General features: G+C 41.9%; 1 protein-coding gene across 1 annotated transcript; it reads right to left on the bottom strand.

The window, feature by feature from the left end:
• Positions 1-88: 88 nt before the first annotated feature.
• LOC106572136 (uncharacterized) lies at positions 89-25,799 on the bottom strand. The gene is made up of 16 exons (XM_014146002.3): positions 25,588-25,799; positions 20,016-20,106; positions 19,351-19,512; positions 17,801-17,881; positions 16,854-16,944; positions 12,676-12,812; positions 11,800-11,946; positions 8,756-8,836; positions 8,067-8,142; positions 7,135-7,280; positions 6,728-7,033; positions 4,273-4,509; positions 3,400-3,573; positions 2,666-2,893; positions 2,006-2,066; positions 89-1,096 (listed from the first exon to the last, which is right to left on the bottom strand). The coding sequence occupies exons 1-16, from the start codon at positions 25,659-25,661 to the stop codon at positions 909-911; spliced, it is 2,280 nt and encodes a 759-aa protein (XP_014001477.1). The 5' UTR covers positions 25,662-25,799; the 3' UTR covers positions 89-908.
• Between the last annotated feature and the right edge of the window lie 287 nt (positions 25,800-26,086).

Below are 26,086 nucleotides of genomic sequence, written 5' to 3'. Positions count from 1 at the left end.
TTTACCTATTTATATAATGTCTTAGTATGTTTTAGGTCATAATTACTACTAAACATCCATCAAAATAATCACAGTATAATAATGCAAATAATATCAATACTAGTTTATATTAAAAACTTAAATAAACACCTGAAAGTATGAGAAACAAGCCACAAAGACAAGCAACATTTTGCAGCAGTAACAGAATGGAGGAAGTCCATTCAAGCCATCAATGTTTGCCTTGTTATTTCAGAACATTAAATAAATTATACTGATGTGTTGCTATTGTTAAGTTTTCTGGAATGCTTTTTACAGCTTACAACCAAAGACATGTTGTCTATGATGCAAAAATATAATAATGATATAACATATGAATCAAAAAGTTTACACAATATAAAAGCATTTAAACAGGACGGCGTTAAAGAAAATGCCCATAAATAATTTTTAAAAACTCTCAAAATTCAAATGAAGCCAAATGCAGTGCAATGATACAGCGGTAACAAAAAAAAAAACATGTTCAAGCGCTCAGGGATAGAAACTATGTACATTTTGCACTTTCATTAATGCTACATTAACAGAGGTAGGCTCAGTTTCCTACCTTTTTATGCTGTTGTGTGGGAAAGTGTTTTTGCTGAATCATGTTTATCTGCATTTACATACAGTACACAGTAGTGCAGCATTAATACTAAAAGGTTCCTCTTATCTCATGGCCACTTAAAGCATTCTTTTGACTATCTAACAAATACATTATTCACACCCTATTCCCTATATAGTTAACTACTTTGAAACAGAGCACACTATATCAGGAATAGGGTGCCATTTGGGGCACAACCATGAAATGCAGTAGTGAGCTTGGGTCACTGAATGGCTCTCTGATAGGGATCTGTTGTTTGCGCATGTCCCGACGAGTGCCGGCCCATTGTTTGTTTTTATAACCATCTCTGCTGATTGTTTGCCATGGCACCAAGGCCTCTGGCCCCAAAGTCTAATCCCGTCCGGTGTGGCGAAATTCCAGACATGGGTTGAATTATCTCGGTATTGCAGTCGTACTCCCAAATGTTGTCATAGTCCATTTCCTGGTCATCTGTCTCAGATGGTTCAAGGTATGAGTTGTGATCTGTTGGGGCGAGAGAGACGCGATTCCCAGGCTTTTAGTTTTCAAAGAGCAGAAGAAGAAGAGTACAAGACCTGGCCCAGATTGGGCAACCAGTTTTGGATCAGGTCCAATGTATACTGTCACTCTCTCATGGTGTGTGTGAACAGCTACACAGTGTTACTGTATTGTAAAACCTGTCCTGTTGCATACCTAACAGCACCACGGTTTGTCCTCTGTTTTGTCCTCGGAATTGTGCAAAGACATACAACTTGAAGGGATCACCTGATAATGCCCTGAGTTATAGGCAATTTTATAGTGGGTTTATATTTGTAGATACCGAGATAACCTCTTTAAAGCCCATCCTGTTTTTATATGAGATAAAAGGAGACATAGATATGAGCTAGAGCGAGCGGTCCTAGCCTAGTTGTGAGCTGTCAGTCATGGCTAGCAGTAACCCTGTCTGGAACAGTGTTCTCTTACACTGGGCTTTCCCCCCATGAGACACCTGAACACATGGTATTTAAAGCTGGCCTAAGCTCCATTTCATTGGCACATCTGTGCATTTCCTGCACTTTTCCTTAACTTTTTTTTTGCAAACTGCATGTTAACAGTGACACACCCAGTCCAATATTCCAATGTTTTATATGGTATATTAAACTATCCTGCATGTGCAAATGTGCCCTTTTTCTCCAGTCCCCTTATGAACAGACCTCTGTGTCATTGAGGTTTTTGAAGTAGATTACCAACTAAGGCAGGCTTTGCTTTTAGTGGGATTGTAGTGTGTGAATGACGACGTGACAATGTATGAGACGGGTTTGAAATGGTGTGCATGACAGAAATGCTAAGTACGTAGTAGGTTAAAGGTAACCAATGTTGTTGCATTGTGATGTGCAGCGTGTTAGTTTACATGAGCATGCTTGACATTCTTACCTGCTGAGTAACCATACAGCATCTGGGGGGTGTTCATAGCAGCCATCGATGGGAAGAGCCTCTGTCAAAAGATGAGAGGATAGAAAATAGTTTCACATGTACAAGAACAACAAATAGTACTTTAGAGATGATTATTATAGAGTACAAATGGAGATTATTCAAAAGTATTCGAAAGAAATATGATTGAGCCATAATGCATTAACTATGGCCAGGATTCAAGTCTTACAGCACTGTCGACAATGTGCCTTTTAAAGGCAATGCTCCTGCGTTTGCGGAGACTGCATTCAATGTAAAGGCTGCAGATGTCGACTCAAGCGCTTAATTTGAGCCAGTTTGCTACAGCAGGAAAACATGTGAATTATTATGTTGGTATAATAACTGGACATTTTTTTGTAGGAGTTGATATATTTTTCGTTAGGGCAAATCAAGTCTGACATTTTAAAGTGGAAATGACAAACTTCAGAAGCCTTTTTAAACCTTGAATAGACTACAAGTTTGCATTTCCTGCTGTGCAGGAAAATTCTCAGCAACAAAAGAGTGATCAAATTAAGATCCTACATCTGTAAGACGTATTGACCCGTAACAATAAATCATTGAGTTCTGATAAAGGATCACCATTCATGCTTTGTGAATATGAGCCATTGAGTGTCCGTTTCCTACCTCCTCTTGCACTGCTTTGGGTGCAGGCAGCAGCAGCCTTAGTCTGGGGACAGCTTCAGTTCTCTGGTCTGCTGGCCCCTGAGGGCCCTCCATCTCCAGCCCCTGGCCTTGGCAGAGCACCAGGCTCCTCCTGCAACGCTTGCCCAGGGGAGGGGTGCGCAGCTGGAAGGAGGAGGGTAGGAGATGAGGGTCCTGCTGCTTCTGTGGTGGTCCTCTCCAACATTGTTGCTGAAATCAGAGGGTGCAAGCGTTAAAAAGCCAGCAGGTCAAATTTGTAGTCATAGTAATTGGAATTGAAGTGCCCTATGTGTCAATATGGTGTCTAAAATCTAGACAAACCTAGACAGAAAACTTCAATTCAATCCATTAAATCATATTTCTTTAAAATACAGGTCATGTACAGGACGTTGCTAGTGACAAGGAATTTAATCTCTCAGCAGTTCACTTCATTATGCATTAGAAATAATCAATAAGTCATCAGCAGCATGCAGCCCTTAGCCTCTGTCCATTGCCTGCGTCAGTACCCCCATGGTCAAACGTTTCCTGTATGCGTGCATGCATGTGCCTGCGTCTATATGCACATGTACCTGATTGTGTGCATGTGTGTACTTTTGTTGTACAGTTCAGGTGTGCATATGTGATATGTGCGTGTACAGTATGTGTGTGAGAGTTGGTGGGGAGTGCGGTTGTGGTGTAAACTGAGACACAGGGATCCAGTATCGCGGTCGACTTACCGTAGGCTGCTGCCTGGGCCAGCTCTCCTCCTCCTGGGCGTAGGTGTCAGGGGTGCAGGGCTCGTCGTACAGGGGCGACAGGGGCTGCCGGGGGGCGCACATGTCTGAGTGGCGCTGGGGGGTGGAGAGCGATGCGTACTTCGGGGACGTCTGAGGGGTGCTCCAGCTGTTGGACTAATCACACAGGGATTTCCAGGGGTTATCATTATTCTTCTGAGCCTCAGTCAGTCAGCTGTTCCTTGCAGCACAGTGGGTGAATGGCCTTTATCTTTTCTCGCTCTCTCACGCTCCTAGGCTAGCAGAAGCTAATCATTTAAGCCGCACTTAGCGCTGGGATTTGGGGTAGGGTTACCAAGCGGAGAGATGGGTCTAAGCTCACACATGCTCTACAGAGGGGCGAAGGGAAAAGGGGTGAGGTAGTGGGGGTGTAGTCTACGAGCGTCACATCTGTATGTGTGTGGCGTAGGGAGTGTATGCCACTAGCCTGCTACACTGATCTGTCTTTAGTCTTTTTAATTGGAACCCCCTGACGGCGGAAGGTTACGGTAAGTTGTTTTATGTCCAGCACTTATGATGTAATATCTCCCTGAAGCCACATTTTCTGAATTAAGCTGAAGAGGTACTACCATATACTTCTTTAACTCACAGACCTGTTGCTTTGTGGTACTAGTCTATTTTAGTTCTAGTACCCATGATGTAACGACTACGTGAAAAATCTGTCCATGTGCCCTTGAGCAAGGCACTTAATCCTAATTGCTTTTGTAAATTTCTCTGGATAAGAGTGTCTGCTAAATGACTAAAATGCCAAATGCAAAGATAAGTCCCAGAGGGAATATTCCAAAATCAAGTTAGCCGCCAGGCTGAAGTTAGTACCTTGATGAGGGTGGCTTTCTCCAGGAATTGCGGGGTGCTGGCGCGGTCACGGTGCAGGCCTGAGTAGGGGGTGTTGTACACGGGGGACATCACCACCGGCCCCTCATGGGGGAGGTAGGAGCAGCGCTGTGACAAAGGTCGGGGGTCACGCTCGGGCCTGGCGGCGTGGGACGAAACGCTGTTACTGCGGCTGCCCAGCCGAGCCGTCTCAGTGGAGGAGGGCCGACTGGAGATGTACTATAAGGACACACAGCGACAGAGGGCAAAGGTCAAGTATGGTCGGTGACATTGCAACAAGCTAGGGTGATGTGAATGAACACTGATACTACTACTCAATCCTCAAGACTTTTTCCATTGAGCAAACTTTTGAGTCAAGGAGTAGGCTTAATAGGGGTCCGGGAAACCGGCCCAAAGTGTGCTACTCAAAGAAACTTGGAATCTGGCACACCTGACATGATGCTTTTGTTCCTACCCGCCCTGAAAACTTAAGTTGCTTCCTGCTTTATTGGAATAAGTCTAGCTTATATTATCTGTTGCCAAAATCTAAGCAAGGAAAGTTGAAGGTTTCAATCATCTGAATTGGTACTGCGGAGGTGCAGTTCAGTAGCTTGGAGTAGGCCACACACACACACACATACAGTCCACCCATATGACTCAGCTCACTGATACAGATGAAGTGTATTTTAGAAATGACCGTAATATTTTTGAATCAGCACTTTTAGAGAGCAATGAACTAAAGTGGAACCAACTGATAAATAAACCCGAAAGTAACAAACTGCGCAACTACTACCTTTTTAAACGCGCTTTTGGGACTGAACCCTATATACGGAAAGTTTTAACCAAGCAAAATCGAAGCTCTTTTGCAAAATATAGATGTGGAGTGGCCCATCTCTCTATTGAGACTGGTAGATACAAAAACACTCCCCTAGATAACAGCCTGGTCTAATAGACTAGACGTAACATAGTAAATGTAACTCCTGGAAGCCCAAATGAGTATGATATGTTAAGTTTGGTATGGTTACATAGGACAGATGGTTACTTAAGGCAAAACTAAAGTAGGGTCGTTGGTCAGGGTAGATGGGTGGGAGTATAACGTGAATGTCTAGCAACCCAAAGGTTTCGAATCTCATCACGGACAACTTTAGCATTTTAGCTAATTAGCAATTTTTCAAGTACTTACTACTTTTGAGCTACTTTGCAACTACTTAGTATGTTAGCGAATGTCTAGCAACCTAAAGGTTGCGAGTTCGAATTCCATCATGGAAAACATTAGCATTTTAACTAATTAGCAACATTTCAAGTACTTACTACATTTGAGCTACTTTGCAAGCTCATGCCTTGCTTTACTGTGTGTTATACAACAATATTAGGAATTATCTTTTTCTTCAGCTCTCCAATCAAAATGAAAATGTTAACAGTCTAAATGAAAATAATTAATTATGTGACATTTTATCAGGTAACAATAATGTAAATGCCTGCATCAAAGACTGCCACCTTGTCCTCCAATGGAGATGTTTCTTTATAAGTACCTAATTGTCCTTTTATCGACTGTATTTTGTTTTTTGTTTATGCATATGTGTATAGATGATGCAACGTATTGTAGATGACTCCTGTACCATGTTTGACTCAAATAGTTTTTAGTGTCTCAACTCAATTTGAGGGGTCTGTCCACAATGTGGTAAAAAATCTTAATTATGTATCGTTGTGGAGTGACACTTAAATAAATGTTTCTAAACTAAACTCTACACACACACCAAGAACAACATGTCCTGTGGGCACAGCGCCTTTCCCAGTATAAGCTAATTGGATGAGCGACCAGTCTGTAGGGTCATTCTCTCTTCAGGAAGTCACCTCAAGGTCTTGATAGCGTAGGCTACTTCTGCTGAATCTGAAACACTCTCCGTTATCAGGTAACCTATTGATTGCTGAGGCAGCGTGTAAGTGCCCCTCATTTCTCATGGTCAAAGTTATCTTAATGGTGTTATTTCAGAGGAGGAAAACACAACGAATTATCTCATTTTTGAGAGGTTTAAGGACTTCAGCATTGGCTTGGGTTGCACCAGGAGAGGCACAGTCTAAAACTTGGTTAATAATTCCCATTTGGAAAATGCTGAGCTCAACTCCACCAAAACAAACACGCGCTTTAATGATATGGAGTCCTGTGGATATCAGATACTATATATACCGGCTACATATAAATGACCACCACAGGGCAGAGCCTTACAACGCCCAACGTCGTAGTGTAAAGGTAAATAAATTCGCTTTGAGTGGCCTAGTTCACATGGAAGTAACACACATTCCATTTCACCCTCGTTTCTTTGTAGAAAGCAGAACTGGCTCAAAAACATTTCAAATACTTTGACGTGTGCTTAATTTAGCTTATTTTGTCATTTGAATGTGTCTGACATATGTATTTGATCCAGGCCTGGTAGAAAGTATTCAAGTGCAAACTTACACATAGGGGTTCTGTGTACCCTGGGGACAGAGGGTTGTCCGCGTGTCTAGGGGGAAACTGGAGGTGGTGGGACCCGGAACCAGACCCCCGTCCACTGTGGGACTGCCCCAGCCTCAGAGACTCACTCCCAGCGGACTGCCCCAGCCTCAGAGACTCACTCCCAGCGGACTGCCCCAGCCTCAGAGACTCACTCCCAGCGGACTGCCCCAGCCTCAGAGACTCACTCCCAGCGGACTGCCCCAGCCTCAGAGACTCACTCCGGCTCTGGCTCCGGCTGTTCCAACTCCACCTATCAACCTCTGGAGCCTAGTGTGAAAAATACAACACAACATGTTAAGACCTGACAACAAGGGAATGGACACAGTTAAAACTCAGAAGGGCCTTGTTGTTCTAATCTAATGTCTCACCTCTTTCGCTGTGGGGGTGTAGATGATGTCATAAACGGGGGGTGGGGGGCTGACCACAGGGACATCGAAGGCTTTGAAGTGCTGGATCCAGTCATAGAACTCCCTCTTATCCAAACAGGACACCAGAATAGGGTTTATCATCTTGCCTGTGACAGCAGGGCAAAACAATGGGTAAGGTCACTCATTGAATGTGCATGAGGCAACGTTCAGTGTCATTAGCTAGATTTGCATTCAATTGGCGACAGATTTTCATGCACATTTTCCCACCAGAGATGTTTCCATCAAATTGACTTGTTGCCGACAAAAGGTTGTGCGTGATGACGTAGTGCACATAAAAATACCTTTTGTGGTTAAATTCCCATGTACCGAATAAAAAATACAAATGAATTGGGTTTCCATCGCATTTTCAACTCTAGTGATGGTTTTCTCACAAACATTTTTGAGATATAGCAAGTGTGCCCACTCTGGTATTGACATGTGGCTCTAGCTAACAGCGCAACATTGGCTAGAGCACACATATAGCCTACATGATGAGGTTATTTGTATTTGTGAAACAGAAGACGATGATCACGTCACCAGAATAAGTCCCTCGATATTAATTGGAAAGGAGCATCAAGCTCATCACCTTGCACTTTCACCACCCTGATAAATTCATCATAACTTATTTCATCTGTAGCCTAATAAACTGCATGCCTTTCGTAGTGGGAGGACCACACACCATGTCATCGCGTGACTCCAAGTTTACTTCGATATGATGGTCATTACATCAATATTTGCACATAAAAGCGTTTCTTGTTTTGTTGACATTTGGAAATGTCGACAAAACACCGGCCTTCATTAAAATCTATACGTCATAACAGACCTGTGTCATATACATATGTTGTATTTGAGGGGAGGCTTGCACAATAAGTGTGAGATAGTGGTTAATTTACCTTCAATCATGAAGGTGTTGGGCTTGACGTCCTGGCAGGGTGTGGTTACAGTGACCATGTTAAGTGGAAGTTTCCCCTGCAATCATACACACACACACACACACACCGTTATACATACCATTTCACACACTTCTGATACAAAGACAGATCAGAGGGAAAGGACTGCAAACATGACAAATAAGGTCCTCGAGCATAATCAAGGATATGAGTCACTTACTGTATATGAGCTCTTGGGGTGAGTACATTATGTATAGTACAAAATGTACATAAGAGTTAGCCTGGATGCCAGTCTGTTTGTGCTATCATGCCAATTCCTTGACACTTTTTGGCATGACAAGGATTTGACTTGATAGCACAAACAGATCTGGGACCAGGCTAGCTAACAGTCTACATCTACAGATGTATTATCTTAATTGTATCACTATTTTGTTGCTGAGAATATTTCTGCACAGCAGGAAGTGAAAACTTGTAGTGTATTTGAGGCTTCTAGTTTGTCATTTCCATTTAAAATGTCAGACTTGATTTGCCCTAACGAAAAATATATCAACCCCTACAAAAAATGTCCATTAATTATAATCCACATAATAATTCACATTTCTTGTTGTGGGAAGATTATTTTCCTGCTGTAGAAAAATGGCTCAAATTAAGATCCTACATCTGTATGGTTCAATGGGACGAATTAAAGGTACCTTGTAGAAAAGTCCGTGGCTCTCTTCTGATAGGATGATCAGAGTGGCTGGGTACATCACCAGTAGTCTGTCACTCTGCTCCTGTATTAGACACAATAGAAACAATCAACTCTCACTGCATTAGCTAATTAATGAAAATGTCTATATCCTGTCAATGTATCTTGCGCTCAGTATAAGAGTAAGTAATTGAAGTGCCATGTGTTTTCACATCAAATGCAATCAGTTACATAGTTCTCCTGGGCTTTCTGTGTCAAATATAGAAGGCCCTTACATTGAAATCTACTGAACAAAAATATAAACGCAACATGCAACAATTTCAAATATTTTATTGACTTACAGTTCATATAAGGAAATCAGTCAATTGAAATGAATTCATTAGGCCCTAATCTATGGATTTCACATGACTGGCCAGGGGTGCAACCATGGGTGGGCATTGGAGGGCATATGCACACTCACTTGGAAGCCAGGCCCAGCCACTGGGGAGTCAGGCCCAGCCAATCAGAATGAGTTTTACCCCACAAAAGGGCTTTATTACAGACAGAAATACTCCTCTGTGTAATGTGTAATAATCATGCTGTTTAATCAGCTTGATAATCATCAGCTTCTTGATATGCCACACCTGTCAGGTGTTCTACAGCTGCACTATCGAGAGCATCCTGACTGGTTGTATCACCGCCTGATAGGGAAACTGCTCGGCCTCTGACCACAAGGCTCTACGGAGGGTAGTGCATATGACCCAGTACATCACTGGGGCCAAGCTTGATGACATCCAGGACCTCTGTACCAGGCGGCGTCAGGTCTTAAAAATTGCCAAAGACTCCAGCCACCCTAGTCATAGACTGTTCTCTCTGCTACCACACGGCAAGCCGTACCGGAGCGTCAAGTCTAGGTCCAAAAGGCTTCTTAACAGTTTCTACCCCCCAAGCCATAAGACTGCTGAACAGCTAATCAAATGACTACCCAGACTATTTGCATTGACCCCCACACACATTTTTTTTACGCTACTGCTACTCACTGCTTATTATCTATTATCTTTGCATAGTCACTTTACCCCTACCTACATGTACATATTACCCCTACCTACATGTACATATTACCTCAATTACCTCAACTAACCTGACTCGGTACCGTTACCCCCTGTATATAGCCTCGTTATTGTTGCTCTTTTAGTTTTTACTTCAGTTTATTTAGTAAATATTTTTCTTAACTCTTATTTTTCTTAAAACTGCATTGTTAGTTAAGGGCCTGTAAGTAAGCATTTCATAGTAAGGTCTAAACCTGTTGTATTTGACGCATGTGACAAATCAAATTTGATTTGATCTTGACAAAGGAGAAATGCTCACTAACAGGGATATAAACAAATGTGTGCACAACATTTGAGGGAAACAAGCTTTTTGTGCGTACAGTATGGAACATTTCTATGATCTTTTATTTCAGCTCATGAAACATGGCACCAACACTTTACATGTTGCTTTAATATTTTTGTTCAGTGTAGTAGCTAAGTACAAGTGGCTGTTATCTCCCTGATCGTGTGTGTGTGTGTGTGTGTGTATGTGTGTGTGTGTGTGTGTGTGTGTGTGTGTGTGTGTGTGTGTGTGTGTGTGTGTGTGTGTGTGTGTGTGTGTGTGTGTGTGTGTGTGTGTGTGGTGCGCACGCACTTGCATGCCCGTGAGCGTGTTTCTCCGCCCTGCCGAGGGCGTGTCTGGCAGACAGCTGACATTCCAGCTGTGAGGTGAGTCAAGTTGCTGCGTGAGCTAAGCAACTGCCTCTCACACACCCAGTTTACAAGCCCTTCAATCTTCCTTCGAAAGAATTCCATCAGGCTACCGCCAGTTCCCATCAAACGTTAATTGGCAGATTCACCCGCCGGCTACATGAGCGTTGCTGTTTTATAGGATTAAGCCTAGTCAGCATCATGTATTTCCTTGGTTACTTTCTCGCTCGGTTAGCAGAGTAACGTCACGCCTTGTAGGAGTGTATGAGACCTAGGGAGTAAGTGTTGTGGTAACTGTAATAGACTAGTGTTCTGCCCATACACTCCCTCAAGGTATCCTAGCAGACAACAATGCTCACTCCTTACGTTGTGGTGAGGTCATGGTGAAGTTGCGAAAGAGTAAGTGTGTGTGTGTGTGTGTGTGTGTGTGTGTGTGTGTGTGTGTGTGTGTGTGTGTGTGTGTGTGTGTGTGTGTGTGTGTGTGTGTGTGTGTGTGTGTGTGTGTGTGTGTGTGTGTGTGTGGTGTGTGTGACAGAGAGAGAGAGAGAGAGAGAGTCAGAGGGCTCCAAGGTAGATGTTATTGATTGATAATGTTACGTTTACTCCTCATTCTCAGATCCCCACTATCTGACTGATAACAGGTTGGAGTCATAACTGTCTAATGGACAATTCCATAAATTGTCTGGTTTCACAAAACAAGATAGCAACAGTCAAGACCATGAATACACTCTCTTATTCATCTTTCTTAAAATGTGTCTAATCTATTTATGTGCAATGCGGACTGTATATGCAGGCTTCTTCGTTTGAGTAATATTTGAATATCAAAAAGTGTCTCTACAATCAATAATCAGTCATGTTCTAATATCAAAGGATATAATGATTCAGTGACAGGTTATCATTTTCAGTGACAGGTTACAATGTTTCATTGTCAGGTTGTAATGTTTCACAATCAGGTTATAATGTTTCAGTGACAGATTATAATGTTTCACAATCAGGTTATAATGTTTCAGTGACAGATTATAATGTTTCACTGCCAGGCTATAGTGCTTCAGTGACAGATTATAATGTTTCACTGTCAGGTTATAATGTTTCACTGTCAGGTTATAACGTTTTACTGACAGGTTATAATGTTTCACTGTCAGGTTATAATGTTTCACTGACAAGTTCTAATGTTTTACTGACAAGTTCTAATGTTTCACTGTCAGGTTATAATGTTTCACTGTCAGGTTATAATGGTTCACTGTCAGGTTATAATGGTTCAGTGACAGGTTACAATGCGCCATAGGCACATCATAAGCCACAGAAAGGTGAGCGGAGGTGGGTGTTGTACCTGGCAGGGGAGGTGCTGCAGACTGACTTTGGTTACGAAAGTGATGGGCCCCAGACTCTCACGCTGAGAACCCTCCCACTCATAGATGGGGTCTTTATTGATTGAGTTCCTCAGCTCCTCTCTCCCCTCCGTGTTCTCCTTTACATTCTGCAGGAAACAGGTAGACATGTTTACATTAGCAAGGCATGGAAATAATCTAGCACCAGTTACGCGAAATAAACATTAAACACATACAGAACTTCTCCACAGTATGAGCTATAATTGCTATAATTTACATTTACATTTACATTTATTTATTTATTTATTTATTTATTTACACATGCTATAATGACGGGGCTTTTCATTCTCTGATAGTGACGCAATCATACTTACATAATATCATACTTCCTGGGCGAGAATACTGTATAACGAATCAACAATTGTTCCTACACTAGCTGTCACTATTGGAAGTGATACAGGAAGAATGTTGCATGAATTATTTTTTTCTTTGCTTTTCAGAACATATGCATTGGGATATACCGTTGGTCAAACCTGCTTGTGTAGATGCCCTATATTTCATCCACTATTGAATGTGTGTGATCAGCCTTTTCCACACCTGTTGGTGTAGCCATACTTTGACCCAGTGCAGATGTGAGTCTAGTGATGTGGTTGTGGTGCGGCCACAGTCATGACCGCTCCCTGGGAATGGATCATGCCCTCAGGAAGAGACAGCCATGACCTACATGACTCAACACATCCTGTTGATTGATTGCTGTTTTACCCTCAGGATCAACCCAGGATCAGCCCTACTTGGGCCTCCTTAACTGTCTCTTTAACTGGCCTCCATTTCCGTCATCTGCACTGCCATATCAATGAAACACAGTATTATTTCCTTACCTTAACCCTGGTGTAGGTCTCGATAGGTGCGATGGGGGTGCCCCCGTTGATCTCGATATGTTCTTTGAGCAGGCCGAACCACATGTCCATCTCCTCCTGGTTGGAGCAATAGACGATGATGGGGTTCAGGCTGACACCTGCAGGGGTCAAAGGTCATGAGGTCAGAGAGGAGATGACCATCAGCGCTTCCTGCTAAAGCCCTACCCTATCCATTTAAATAGAAGGCTGTGCATTATGCAACTGGAAGTTTGTCGTCGCTAGTAAATTAGACTTTTGATTTTACCACTATTTCACAAAGGAAGTATTGTGAAAATACTGTAGATAGGTAGAGCTCTCCGTCATGTTAATTACACGTTCTGTCAAACTTCCCCAGGACACACCCTGTAGCCTGATATCCCTTTCAAACTAAGACAAAAACACACCAACTTTAGCATGCCGCCAACTTTTTACAGACACAGCTTCACAGAAATGATTTGAATGCATTTATTCTCTCCATTGAAATGTATGTAGTTCTGTCCTTGAGCTGTTCTTGTCTATTGTCATAGAAATGCCTTGGCATTTGGCCTGGGGGAACGCACACTGCCATTTCATATTTCTTCTTGACTTTGACAGGTAAATATTTAAAGGCCACTGATATTTAGCTAATAAATGATGGGTTAATATGCATACGTTTCTAACTACTAGCCATTTGTAGTTTATCTGTCTTCAACCAAAAGAACTAGGTAGTTTGAAAGGAGAGAGCGCACGATGGTGTGATCACATTGGCTGGTGATTTATTTACTGCAGTATTAGGCCTAATATTTAGCCACTGAACAATGGGTTAATATGAATGAGCTTCTTGAGCTACACATAGCCTCTCTTTTCCAGATGAGCCCATGCGCAATTATGTAAGAATGTCTTGTCTGTTTAATGAACAAAATAACTAACAATTGATTTCATTTGCGTGGCACAGCCACAGTGGTGGAAAAAGTACCCAATTGTCATACTTGAGTAAGAGTAAAGATATCTTAATAGAAAATACCTCAAGTAAAAGTATTTGGTTTTAAATATACTTAAGTATCAAAAGTAAATGTAATTGCAAAAGATACTTAAGTATCAAAAAATCCTTATATTAAGCAAACCGATTACGGCACGATTTTCTATATATTTTTATTTACGGATAGCCAGCGGCACACTCCAACACTCAGACATAATTTACAAACAAAGCATTTGGGTTAAGTGGGTCCGCCAGATCAGAGGCATTAGGGATGACCAGGGATTTTCTCTTCATAAATGAATGAATTGTACCATTTTCCTGTCCTGCTAAGCATTCAAAATGTAACAAGTACATTTGGGTGTCAGGGAAACTGTATGGAGTAAAACTTACATTATTTTCTTTAGGAATGTAGTGAAGTAAAAGTAAAAGTTGTCAAAAATATAAATAGTAAAGTAGAGTACAGATACCCCCAAAAAACGTTTAAGTATTTTTACTTAAGTACTGTTCACCACTGCATAGCCATGTAGCCTATAGGCTGCCCAGACCAGTAATGTAATTCAAATGCAAAATATGCTTTTCTTTTGAAAATAAATTGTATTAGTCTTAATGTCTCTTATGGACCTGTCTAAACAAATTAATATTGGATTTCTTCGTAATGGTGTATATTAATGGATTTATTAAAATAGGCCCATCCACATCGACACACCCCTACTCCCACTCGTCAACAGTGCCGGCATGTGCACAGGACATATAAAAGGCTTACGCCGGCAATAATCTGGTAAATACATGACTGTTTGAAAGGGGGTGTGGTCCCCATGTCAGGTCCCCATGTCCATGCCATCTTATCCGTTGTGGTCTAAAAGGCCAAACCGATCCTAAATCAGCCCTTCTACTCTGAAACGCGTGCTACATATGGGCCCCGCTCTCTTTGGCCTCATAACAGCTCTCCTAGTGGGGAAGCAATCCCACCTCCCTCTGGACTTCCTTCCCAACAGGAATGTAGCCTACAGGACCTGAGGTGAATAGAGCTGGAATCTCCCTTTATCAGCCCTACTACACATACTAGAGATAACAGCCTCTTTCATTCCAGCCCACGCCTTTGTCATTGTCCGGAATGCTTGCCTTGCCAGCTGACTGCTTCTCTAATCAGCGGCCATGCTGCTCTTGTTAGTTGATTTTCTTTCTCCTTGTTCCAGCCTTCATTTTAGACCGTGATCATCACACACCCTTGAAGGAGGCATTTTCACATGGTTCACGTGAGGACAGCCAAAGTTAAAACCCAACCAAGGCGTGTCGGGTCGTTAAATTTTTCAGGAGCCGAGGCCTATTGTTCTGACCTGTCCACCTTAACTCACGTATGGGAGTGTGAGAGTCTGGACTTCTGAGGCCATTCCTCCTAGAGGCGGGGGTGTGCGGCTCTCACTTTCTTCCCCCTCCGCTACTCTTTTCCTGGCTGTGATACCCTCTCATCTGTCTCATCCTCCTCTCATTTCATATATATCTCTATCAGAATACAATTACAAAAATGTGATGAAAAAATGTTGCGCAACATGACACCAACTTAACCTTGGCATGAACTTTCCAGAATTTTCTAGGGCAGTTTTCAGGACCTTGCGTGTTCCTGGCATGTCATGCTAAGTCAACTCCTGGTCAGTTTACAGTGAAGCTGATTCAGCAGTGTAGCAATGAGGAAGATTTTTACTCAGAGTTATCGCTGCGCACAATCTCTCACTTCACTCAGAGTTTTGTCATGTTATTCTACGTGTGTTTCCAGTGAAGTCTACTACAGCCACCCTGCAGGTAAATAAAGGCTCTCTCAGAACAGAGAAAACATCTGAAATACAATAGTTTATTAAATCAGTTTGCTCCGGGAAATATCTATGAATGTGACATATGTTTTGGCCATGGGTAGCAAAGAAAACGTTTGATAGCGGAGATCTCTTCCGTTTCAAAAAAATGATGTGAATGATAAAGAATTCTCTGTGACTTGAGCTGGCTTTAGGTGTCAATGACTTTTAATCACAATGTGTGTCATCTTGAATGCAGAGAAATGCCCAAGATCCCCTCATCAAACACATTTAAATCCTAAATACATTCCAATTCAACCCCGGTTGCCAGGTATGTCTGTGCTTTAGCAGACCCCTCTGACAGTAATTGTCATGCCATAGAATGGACGACAGAGAAGCTGGCTAAGGCACAAATCCATCAACCATGCTCAAATTCATTTTGCAACTACTTCCTATCATCACTATCAAAGATGCAGTCAAGTTGATAATGAAGTCCAGGAACATTTAGAGATCAGCGCCCATATCCACAAAGCCTCTCAGAGTAGGAGTGCTGATCTAGGATCTGTCCATATCATCTTATTCATTAATATGTATAAGGTAAAACTGATCATAGTTCAGCACTCCTACTCTGAGACAGTTTGTGGATATGAGCCCAGATTCTAAGGGGCAAAACTAGCAGGCATTAAGTAGGATGCCCCTGGAATGTGCAATAGATTAAATGTCTTGATAGGGCTTAGAGCGGGCGCTGGCCTTTCTGCCTTGACAGCTGAGCGAGTTCAGGAGCACCTGTCGCACAACAAGAGGGGCCTTCAAGAGCGGCTTGGCCCCCTGACTGAGGGCTGATAGAGGCGACTCTAGTTAGTCTTGGGGTTGTGTGGAGGTGAAAGAGGTCACAGCACTTTTGAGTCACCGGAATGTCGGAATATAGGAAACGCCACCGTTTGAAAATGTTGTGTGGTTGCAGTTTGGGATTGTGAACGTGAATACGGGCTCTGTCTGTCTTTGCTGAGAAAGAAAAGAAACTTGAGAACCGTGCGTTTCGTTTTGAGTTTTTGACAGCAATACAAGATGTTTGACAGTCAAGTTATTTCGCACACATCTCAAGTAGCTTTGAGATTGGTTGAAAGAAGAGGGGCATTTAGTCACTACTTAATGCAAAGTAGCTTATACAAATTCCTGAACTAGATTTTCTTTGTTTCAGTCGATGAGAATAGAACCTTGCCTACCACACAGCTGTTACAACTATAAACACACGGTGGTCCAATGCCAACTCAGCACAGTTTGGCTATAGTCAATAGAAAACTTGAAACTAGTGATTTCAACATCTCAGCGCTCTGTGCTCTGCTATTTATGAATACCACTACTACCACAAGGAGTAATTTTGTTTTTCCCTTTCAAGTAAAAGGCCAACTAACCGTTGATCCGGAAGGCAAATTCCTGGAGTTGGCTGTGGTTACAGTTCTGCTGCAGGTTGCAGATGGTGAGCTCTTTCAGAGGAAGAGTCCCCTGCACACACAAAACCCATGTGAAATCTTAGTCATTCAATCATTCCATTTAACCATACAGTTTCATTGTCGTGACCAAAGAAATATACTTTTAAAAAAAGTATGGGTTTCACTGTTTTTCAAGCATGGATAATACCTCATAACTAAATTGTTGACAAATGTTATAGTTTCACATTCATTGAAAGCAGTCACTCCCCTTTATGGACTCTGAACATTTCATGACTCTACGACCAAGAAAACGTATTCAAAATAGCTGAATTTTTTTGATCTTATGACCATCAATGGTCAAATGTGCTTGTTTTTCAGTTTCAGTTTTGGAATTTCTACGTAGGCAAATATCATTATTAATTGGTGTAAAACTAAGGCCGGCCAGGTTGCATGTATGATTGTCTGAGGCCTTACATTTGTCGTCATAATGTCTAATATCCAGTAATGCTCCAGCAGCCCTCCACCCTGTGACTGAGTCTAGTACAAACACGATATAGACAAACACGATATAGACACTGCTTGATGACTGTCTCCTTAACCTGTCTAGTAAAGTATGAACAATCATACACACCATGTTTACCAATACAAAAAACGTTCGCAAGGGACACGTAATCGGTGTATCGGTTATATTCACTTAGACAGGGACACGAGATTGAAAACGACATTACATTTGAGTCATTTAGCAGATGCTCTTATAATACAGAGCTATTTTACAATCAGTGCACTGAGACTACTGTGTCATAGTAAACATTTCCTCTCCATTTGTCATTAATGATCAATTTGTGAATCATTACTCATTAATTTACAACATTCTGAGTACAATCTATCTCCATAAATAACATTTATGTTGGAAAGTTGGAAAGCCTCACCTGGTAGGTGAGTCCAGTGGTGTTGTTGGAGACAAAATGAAGGTGTGTCTGGAAGAGGTCCAGGTAGCAGTCATGCACATCCTGAGGAGAGAGTGCAAGAGATAGAGACAGAGACAGAGACAGAGACAGAGTGAGTGAGTGAGTGAGTGAGTGAGTGAGTGAGTGAGTGAGTGAGTGAGTGAGTGAGTGAGTGAGTGAGTGAGTGAGTGAGTGAGTGAGTGAGTGAGTGAGTGAGTGAGTGAGTGAGTGAGTGAGTGAGTGAGTGAGTGAGTGAGTCAGTCAGTCAGTCAGTCAGTCAGTCAGTCAGTCAGTCAGTCAGTCAGTCAGTCAGTCAGTCAGTCAGTCAGTGTGCGAGGAAGTGATATGTCTTTATCTGTCTATTATGGTTGTCATTAGGGGAAACAGTCTTTCTCTGATATTCTAAAGGATTGGCTTTGTGATGCAGTGTTACCAAATAATGATTTGGAGATTGATTCATCATGACATTATGAACGTCCCAAATAGCACCCGATTTCCTATAAAGTGCACAAATTTTGCTGACTGTGAGTAATTCTACATCTGTAGGAAGTGTTGTGCTGGATTTTGATCATAAGGACTTGTTGTATTAGGAGGATGTGTGGTATTCTGAGGATTTATGGGATTTCTCAAAGAGTCACTTGTGATTTACAATCACTTCCTGCCATTTGACAAGACTAGCCCTGTACTTTTTTCAGGTAAAAAAATAGTGAAGCAATACTTCCTCCTCGATTTACTCTCTGTGATGTATTGAGTTACCAAACAATGTGTTCTTTCCCCTATGACACTCCATTCCAACACTCGATTCTTTCACTCCTTTTTTTGTCTCTCTCTCTCTCACTCTCTTTGACAGCATGATTTCATCTGTGACAGATAGCGATTCCCACGGTTGGGCGCCGGTATTTTCCTGTATACCTGTTCTTAGATCAGCCCTGAGGTTGTCTCAGAGTTGTTTCCCAATTCCTTCAGTGCCCAGCGTGTTGAAACGCAGCCTGCGGTCCCCTATGCTGAACCCTCGTTTTATTCATCCCCCTCGGTCACCACGTCAACGTTAGCTAAGCACTAGCTAACCGTTTCACAAACCCGCAGAGCTAGGACTACATCCTGTCCCCTCCACCTGTTTATTTGGTTTGCCTCCCATCGGGGGTGACTAACACACTGTTTCACTGTGGGGTTGAGGCTTGTTTAAAGACCTCATTAACCAAAATGACTGTGTGGAGGTATATGTTTATTGTGCTATATTGTTGTTTCATCATTTAGTTAGTCAGTTATCTGAAGTGACTTGAGGTGTTACAGTTCCATCAGAGGATGTGTGTGTGTGCTCGCCTCTCTCTGTGTGTGTGTGTGTGCTCGCCTCGTGTGCTCGCCTCTGTGTGTGTGAGTGTGCTCGCATCTCTGTGTGTGTGTGTGTGTGTGTGTGTGTGTGTGTGTGTGTGTGTGTGTGTGTGTGTGTGTGTGTGTGTGTGTGTGTGTGTGTGTGTGTGTGTGTGTGTGTGTGTGTGTGTGTGTGTGTGTGTGTGTGAGTTGTTTCTCACCTGGCAGTGGAGAAAGCGGAAGCGGACTTTAGAGCTGTGGACCATCCTGCCATAGTTCTTGACATTGATGCTGCTTTTCTTCCAGCCATTGGCTGGGTCATAAGGGAACGGAAGTTCCCACTTAGTGTTCTCGATCTTCTCCAGATCCTTATGGGTCATCTCCTGCAAGCAACCAATCACATTAGTGAATATTAGTCCATTGTGCACAACAAACCCAGGGCGGCAGGTAGCATAATGGTTAGAGCTTTGGACTAGATCGAATCCCCGAGCTGACGAGGTAAAAATCTGTCGTTCTGCCCCTGAACAAGGCAGTTAACCCAGTGTTCCTAGGCCGTCATTGAAAATAAGAATTTGTTCTTAACTGACTTGCCTAGGTAAAAAAACGAACTTAAATTGGGGCTAAAGAAAAGAAAGATTATTCAGTTGTCCCTGTAAGATAACAATTTTTTTGCTTCCAAGATTATACATACATGTATCAACATAGTAAGTGTGTCTGTCTGACATGGTTGAGATGAGAGAATTTGTCATAGACATATTTCATGAACACACACAAATATTTTATGTCGTTTATCATGGTTTAGAGAGAGAATGGAAGAGGGAGAGTGAGAGAGATGGAGGGAGAACGGGGGGAAGAGGGAGGGAGAGAGTTTTCCAGCGTTCCATACCTTCCTCGGAGTGACAGTGCAGAGAATATTGATGATGCTGTTGGACTTCTCCTGTCCTTCCTGGGGATACTTCTTACGGAACAAGCGGCTGCTGCTCCGGGAGGGAAGGGGGAAAAGAAACTTGTGTTACAACTCACTCTCACATGTTTACCACGCAGGTAGCCTAGCTAGCCTGTCCGTTTGCTGTGCTACCAGCTGGCTTCACAATGGCGGATGAAAACAATGAGTTCAAGATGAATGTGTTCCTTTCTGAGGAGTTCCCTTTTCAGTTTGAAAGGGTGTGGAGTGTAAAGTGAGTGCCTGATTTCGCATTGTAAATCTAGACACATTTGACCAGGAAACCCCTTTGTCAGTTCCCTTCAATATCACCTATTTAAATTAGCAAAACATTCAGTGCTTATGTCTCAGATAGGCAGTGCATGAATAAAGAAATAAAGGCTTCAATCTCCTCCTTTGTCAAGCCTGAACCCCATCTGTTATCTTTAGTGTCACAGCTTCATAAAGAAACATTTCCGGTGCATTGATAACAGAGTGAGTCAACTTTTACCACCTCCCTCGAGTTTCTCTCTCTATCTCCCTGTGGCCCATCTAAATTACATTAGCATAAAACAAAGACTTCATCTGAGCTGGTGGCAATCAAGTTCGGATCAGAATGTGATGACTGACAAATAAGACTGACAAGCATCAATCAATCATCAATAAAGTGATCACTATATTCCAGGTTCTGAGCAGAACAATATAATGTGAACACTGACTGTCTAACGCAATCCAGAAATGTCAACTCTGTAAACTTATTGACTAAGACTGGTATCTGCGAACCTAGTATTTTCTGTGTCACTAGATTGGCATTCACATTATCTCGCTCTACAGGGAATAACTGAGCTGAACCTGGCCCTTTCACTACACAGAGAGAGCATGTGAGACATTGTCATCCTACAAGAAACCTGGTATAGAGGAGTTGGACCCACTAGTTGCCCTCTAGGTTACAGAGAGCTGGTAGTCCCATCCACCAAACTACCAGGTGTGAAACAGGGAAGGGACTCAGGGGGTATGCTAATTTGGTATAGAGCAGACCAAACTCACTCCATTAAATTAATCAAAACAGGAACATTATACATTTGGCTAGAAATTCAAAAGGAAATGATCAACAGAGAAAAATGTCCTCCTGTGTGCTACCTATGTCCCCCCACTAGAATCCCCATACTTTAATGACATGTACTAGTCTGTGGTGACCTAAATGCCAGAACCGGACAAGAACCTGACACCCTCAGCACACAGGGGGACAAACACCTGCCTGGAGGTGGCAGCATTCCCACTCCCATATGCCCCCTAGGCACATCTATGACAACATAACCAACAAAAACTCCTGCAGCTCTGTCGTAAGCTGGGTATGTACATAGTCAATGGTAGGCTTCAAGGGGACTCCTATGGTAGGTACACCTATAGCTCATCTCTTGGCAGTAGTACTGTAGACTACTTTATCACTGACCTCAACCCAGAGTCTCTCAGAGCGTTCACAGTCAGCCCACTGACACCCCTATCAGACCGAGTAATATTAAGAAATGCTATAGATGGAAGGAATGCAGTTTGGAAACCTACCAAAAAACAACAACAAATTCAATCCCTTTTAGACAACTTCCTGTACAAAATGTTCCACTGTAATAGTGAAGGTGTAAACTTGGCAGTAGAAAATATTAACAGTATATTTGACCTCTCAGCTTCCCTATCAAATCTAAAAATCTCAAATAGAAAACCGAAGAAAATTAACAACAATGACAAATGGTTTGATGAAGAATGCAAAAATCAAAGAAAGAAATTGAGAAACCTGTCCAACCAAAAATATAGAGACCCAGAAAACCTGAGTCTACACCTTCACTATGGTGAATCACTAAAACAATACAGAAATACACTACATTAAAAGAAGGAACAGCACGTCAGAAATCATCTCAATGTAATTGAGGAATCCATAGACTCTAACCACTTCTGGGAAAATTGGAAAACACTAAACAAACAAAAATACGAAGAATTATCTATCCAAAATGGAGATGTATGGGTAAACCACTTATCCAATCTTTTAGGCTCTTTAACAAAGAACAAACAGCAAAACATATACATGATCAAATACAAATCTTAGAATCAACTATTAAAGACTACCAAAACCCACTAGATTCTCCAATTACCTTGAATGAACTACAGGACAAAATAAAAACCTTCCAACCCAAAAAGGCCTGTGGTGTTGATAGTATCCTCAATGAAATGATCAAATATACAGACAACAAATTCCAATCGGCTATACTAAAACTCTTTAACATCATCCTTAGCTCTGGCATCTTCCCCAATATTTGGAACTAAGGACTGATCACCCCAATTCACAATTCAACCCCAATAACTACAGTGGGATATGCGTCAACAGCAACCTTGGGAAAATCCTCTGCATTATTATTAACAGCAGACTTATACATATCCTCAATGAAAACAATGTACTGAGCAAATGTCAAACTGGCTTTTTACCAAATTATCGTACGACAGACCACGTATTCACCCTGCACACCCTAATTGACAAACAGACAAACCAAAACAAAGGCAAAGTCTTCTCATGCTTTGTTTATTTAAAAAAAAAATTAGACTCAATTTGGCATAAAATCCATGTACACAAACAACCACTGTGTGGTTAAAATAGGCAAAAAATACACACATTTCTTCCCAGAGGGCCGTGGGGTGAGACAGGGATGCAGCTTAAGCCCCACTCGCTTACATATACAGTTGAAGTCTGAAGTTTACATACACCTTAGCCAAATACATTTAAACTCAGTTTTTCACAATTCCTGACATTTAATCCTAGTAAAAATGCCCTGTCTTAAGTCAGTTAGGATCACCACTTCATTTTAAGAATGTTAAATGTCAGAATAATAGTAGAGAGAATGATTTATTTCAGCTTTTATTTCTTTCATCACATTCCCAGTGTGTCAGAAGTTTACATACACTCAATTAGTATTTGGTAGCATTGCCTTTAAATTGTTTAACTTCGGTCAAATGTTTCGGGTAGACTTCCACAAGCTTCCCACAATAAGTTGGGTGAATGTTGGCCCATTCCTCCAGACACAGCTGGTGTAACTGAGTCAGGTTTGCAGGCCTCCTTGCTCGCACACGCTTTTTCAGTTCTGCCCACAAATTGTCTATAGGATTGAGGTCAGGGCTTTGTGATGGCCACTCCAATACCTTGACTTTGTTGCCCTTAAGCCATTTTGCCATAACTTTGGAAGTATGCTTGGGGTCATTGTCCATTTGGAAGACCCATTTGCAACCAAGCTTTAACTTCCTGACTGATGGCTTGAGATGTTTTCAATATATCCACATAATTTTCCTTCCTCATGAAGCCATCTATTTTGTGAAGTGCACCAGTCCCTCCTGCAGCAAAGCACCCCCACAACATGATGCTGCCACCCCCGTGCTTCACGGTTGGGATGGTGTTCTTCGGCTTGCAAGCCTCCCCCTTTTTCCTCCAAACATAACGATGGTCATTATGGCCAAACACTTCCATTTCTGTTTCATCAGACCAGAGGAAATTTCTCCAAAAAGTACGATCTTTGTCCCCATGTGCAGTTGCAAACCGTAGTCTGGCTTTTTTATGGCGGTTTTGGAGCAGTGGCTTCTTCCTTGCTGAGTGGCCTTTCAGGTTATGTTGATATAGGACTAGTTTTAATGTGGATATAGATATTTTTGTACCCGTTTCCTCCAGCATCTTCACAAGGTCCTTTGCTGTTGTTCTGGGATTGATTTGCACTTTTCGCACCAAAGTACGTTCATCTCTAGGAGACAGAATGCATCTCCTTTCTGAGCGGTATGACGGCTGCGTGGTCCCATGGTGTTTATACTTGCGTACTATTGTTTGTACAGATAAACATGGTACCTTCAGACGTTTGGAAATTGCTCCCAAGGATGAACCAGTCTTGTGGAGGTCTATAATTTTATTTTCTGAGGTCTTGGCTGATTTCTTTTGATTTTCCCATGATGTCAAGCAAAGAGGCACTGAGATTGAAGGTAGACCTTGAAATACATCCACAGGTACACCTCCAATTGACTCAAATGATGCCAATTAGCCTATCAGAAGCTTCTAAAGCCATGATATCATGTTCTGGAATTTTCCAAGCTGTTTAAAGGCACAGTCAACTTAGTGTATGTAAACTTCTGACCCACTGGAATTGTGATACAGTGAGTTATTAGTGAAATAATCTTTCTTTAAACAATTGTTGGAAAAATTACTTGTTTCATGCACAAAATAGATGTCCTAACCGACTTGCCAAAATTATAGTTTGTTAACAAGAAATTTGTGGAGTGATTGAAAAACAAGTTTTAATGACTCCAACCTAAGTCTATGTAAACTTCCGACTTCGACTGTATGTTTCCCATGCCAATAAAGCCCCTTGAATTGAACTGAATTGAGAGAGAGAGCAGGACACAGAGTATGTGAGAACACAGCATTTATTTTTCCAAGTGAACAATCAATTCACCTGTGTTTGTGTGTGTGTGAGTGTGCGCTTTCAAGTGTGTGCATGCTTTTAAAGAGGCAACGGTTAGGTGCACTTTGGACAACACTAAACTTCTGTTTTTATTTGAACATAAATTTACTTGGCAGAACCCTAAGGATACCACAGAGAGAGGCTGCCCCCAGAATGGTAAACCATGTGGTAAAGTAGCAATTCATAACAGTTGTACCATCATGGCCCTTGCTTTGCTAAGTGGCTATAAGTAAAAGCATTTCACTGAGGGTCATAAAGTTGATTCATTTTATGACTCTGATAGTACATTAAAGTAGCATAAGCTTACAGCAATAGTAATCAACTTCGAACAATCCAAAATAATTATTTCAGGACTAGGACATTGTCAGTTTATGTCCCGGCAGTGATTATATTCTATCCTAACCATTATATTCTAACCATTCTATTATATCCTAACCAATCTATTTTCTCCTAACCATTCTATGCTAACCATTATTTTCTATTCTATCCGAACCATTATATTATATCCTAACCTTTCTTTTGTATCCTAACCATTCTATTATATCCTACCATTATATTCTATCCTAACCATTCTATTCTATCCTAACCATTACATTATATCCTAACCATTATCTTATATCCTAACCATTATCTTATATCCTAACCATTCTATTATATTCTATCCTAACCATTCTATTCTATTCTAACCATTATATTATATTCTATCCTAACCATTGTATTATATTCAATTCTAATTTGGGTCAGATACTGATAAGGGAACCAGATTATCTGACAAGAAACAAAACTACAGTTTAACAGATGCAAATAAGAGGAAAACAGTAACTGTATCGCACAGTTGGAAATATACCACTGCTCATGTGCTCTCATGTACCCCCTATGTGATCCTGTCTCTGATCCCATAAACCTCCCAACCTCCATTTAAACCGTACAGCTCAAACACTGTGAAAAATACCAGGAATTCCCTCCATCTCCGATACCACACCACAACAGACGAGCCAGACATGTATGACATTAAGACTCTGCCTGTGTTGTGAGGGATTGCCCTTCCTTACCTGTTCCTGCGTATGAAACTCTTGCTGGAGAACCTGAAGTTGTGTTGGGGAACACATGACATGCTGCTCCCCATGCTGCTCTACTGTTGTCGGGGCTGTCCGCTCCTCTATAGATGTCCTGTATTATGTTCCTCTGTGTTGGTGACCGTGTAACCCAAAGCAGACGGTGTGGAGGCAGTGTGCTTACTGAAGTCAGGCAGATACTGAGGGAGAAGAGGGCAGGGCGAGGGTTGTATAGGCAGACCAGTGTGGGTATGTGTCAGTGAGTGTGTGCGCGCAGGGGGCGGGGCTTTGAGTTGTGTCAGGGCGTGTGTGTGCGTGTGCGTGTATTTCACACCCTGCGTGGGATCCCTCTGTTAAAGCCATTCCACAACAAAGATATGCTGGCAGAGCGAAGTGTGTCATTTCTCTACTTCCACCAGCCAAATGGGCCTCATTTCAATGTTTAAATACTATCATGAAAAGACAGGTCACTCTGAATTGATGGTGGTTGACGGTG

This window comes from Salmo salar, chromosome 15 (genome assembly GCF_965601325.2).
Source record: "Salmo salar chromosome 15, fSalSal1, whole genome shotgun sequence".
Classification (NCBI taxonomy): domain Eukaryota; kingdom Metazoa; phylum Chordata; class Actinopteri; order Salmoniformes; family Salmonidae; genus Salmo; species Salmo salar.
This window is presented reverse-complemented; position numbering and strand designations above follow the sequence as displayed.

What these genes read in the sequence shown, in the direction of transcription:
- LOC106572136 (XM_014146002.3), bottom strand. Translation starts at nt 25,661, where the DNA reads ATGGGGAGCAGCATGTCATGTGTTCCCCAACACAACTTCAGGTTCTCC. An exon ending in GGTACACAGAACCCCTATGT is followed by an intron (nt 4,510 to 6,727) that starts GTAAGTTTGCAC and finishes GTGTCCTTATAG; the next exon opens with TACATCTCCAGTCGGCCCTC. An exon ending in AGAAAGCCACCCTCATCAAG is followed by an intron (nt 3,574 to 4,272) that starts GTACTAACTTCA and finishes CTGTGTGATTAG; the next exon opens with TCCAACAGCTGGAGCACCCC.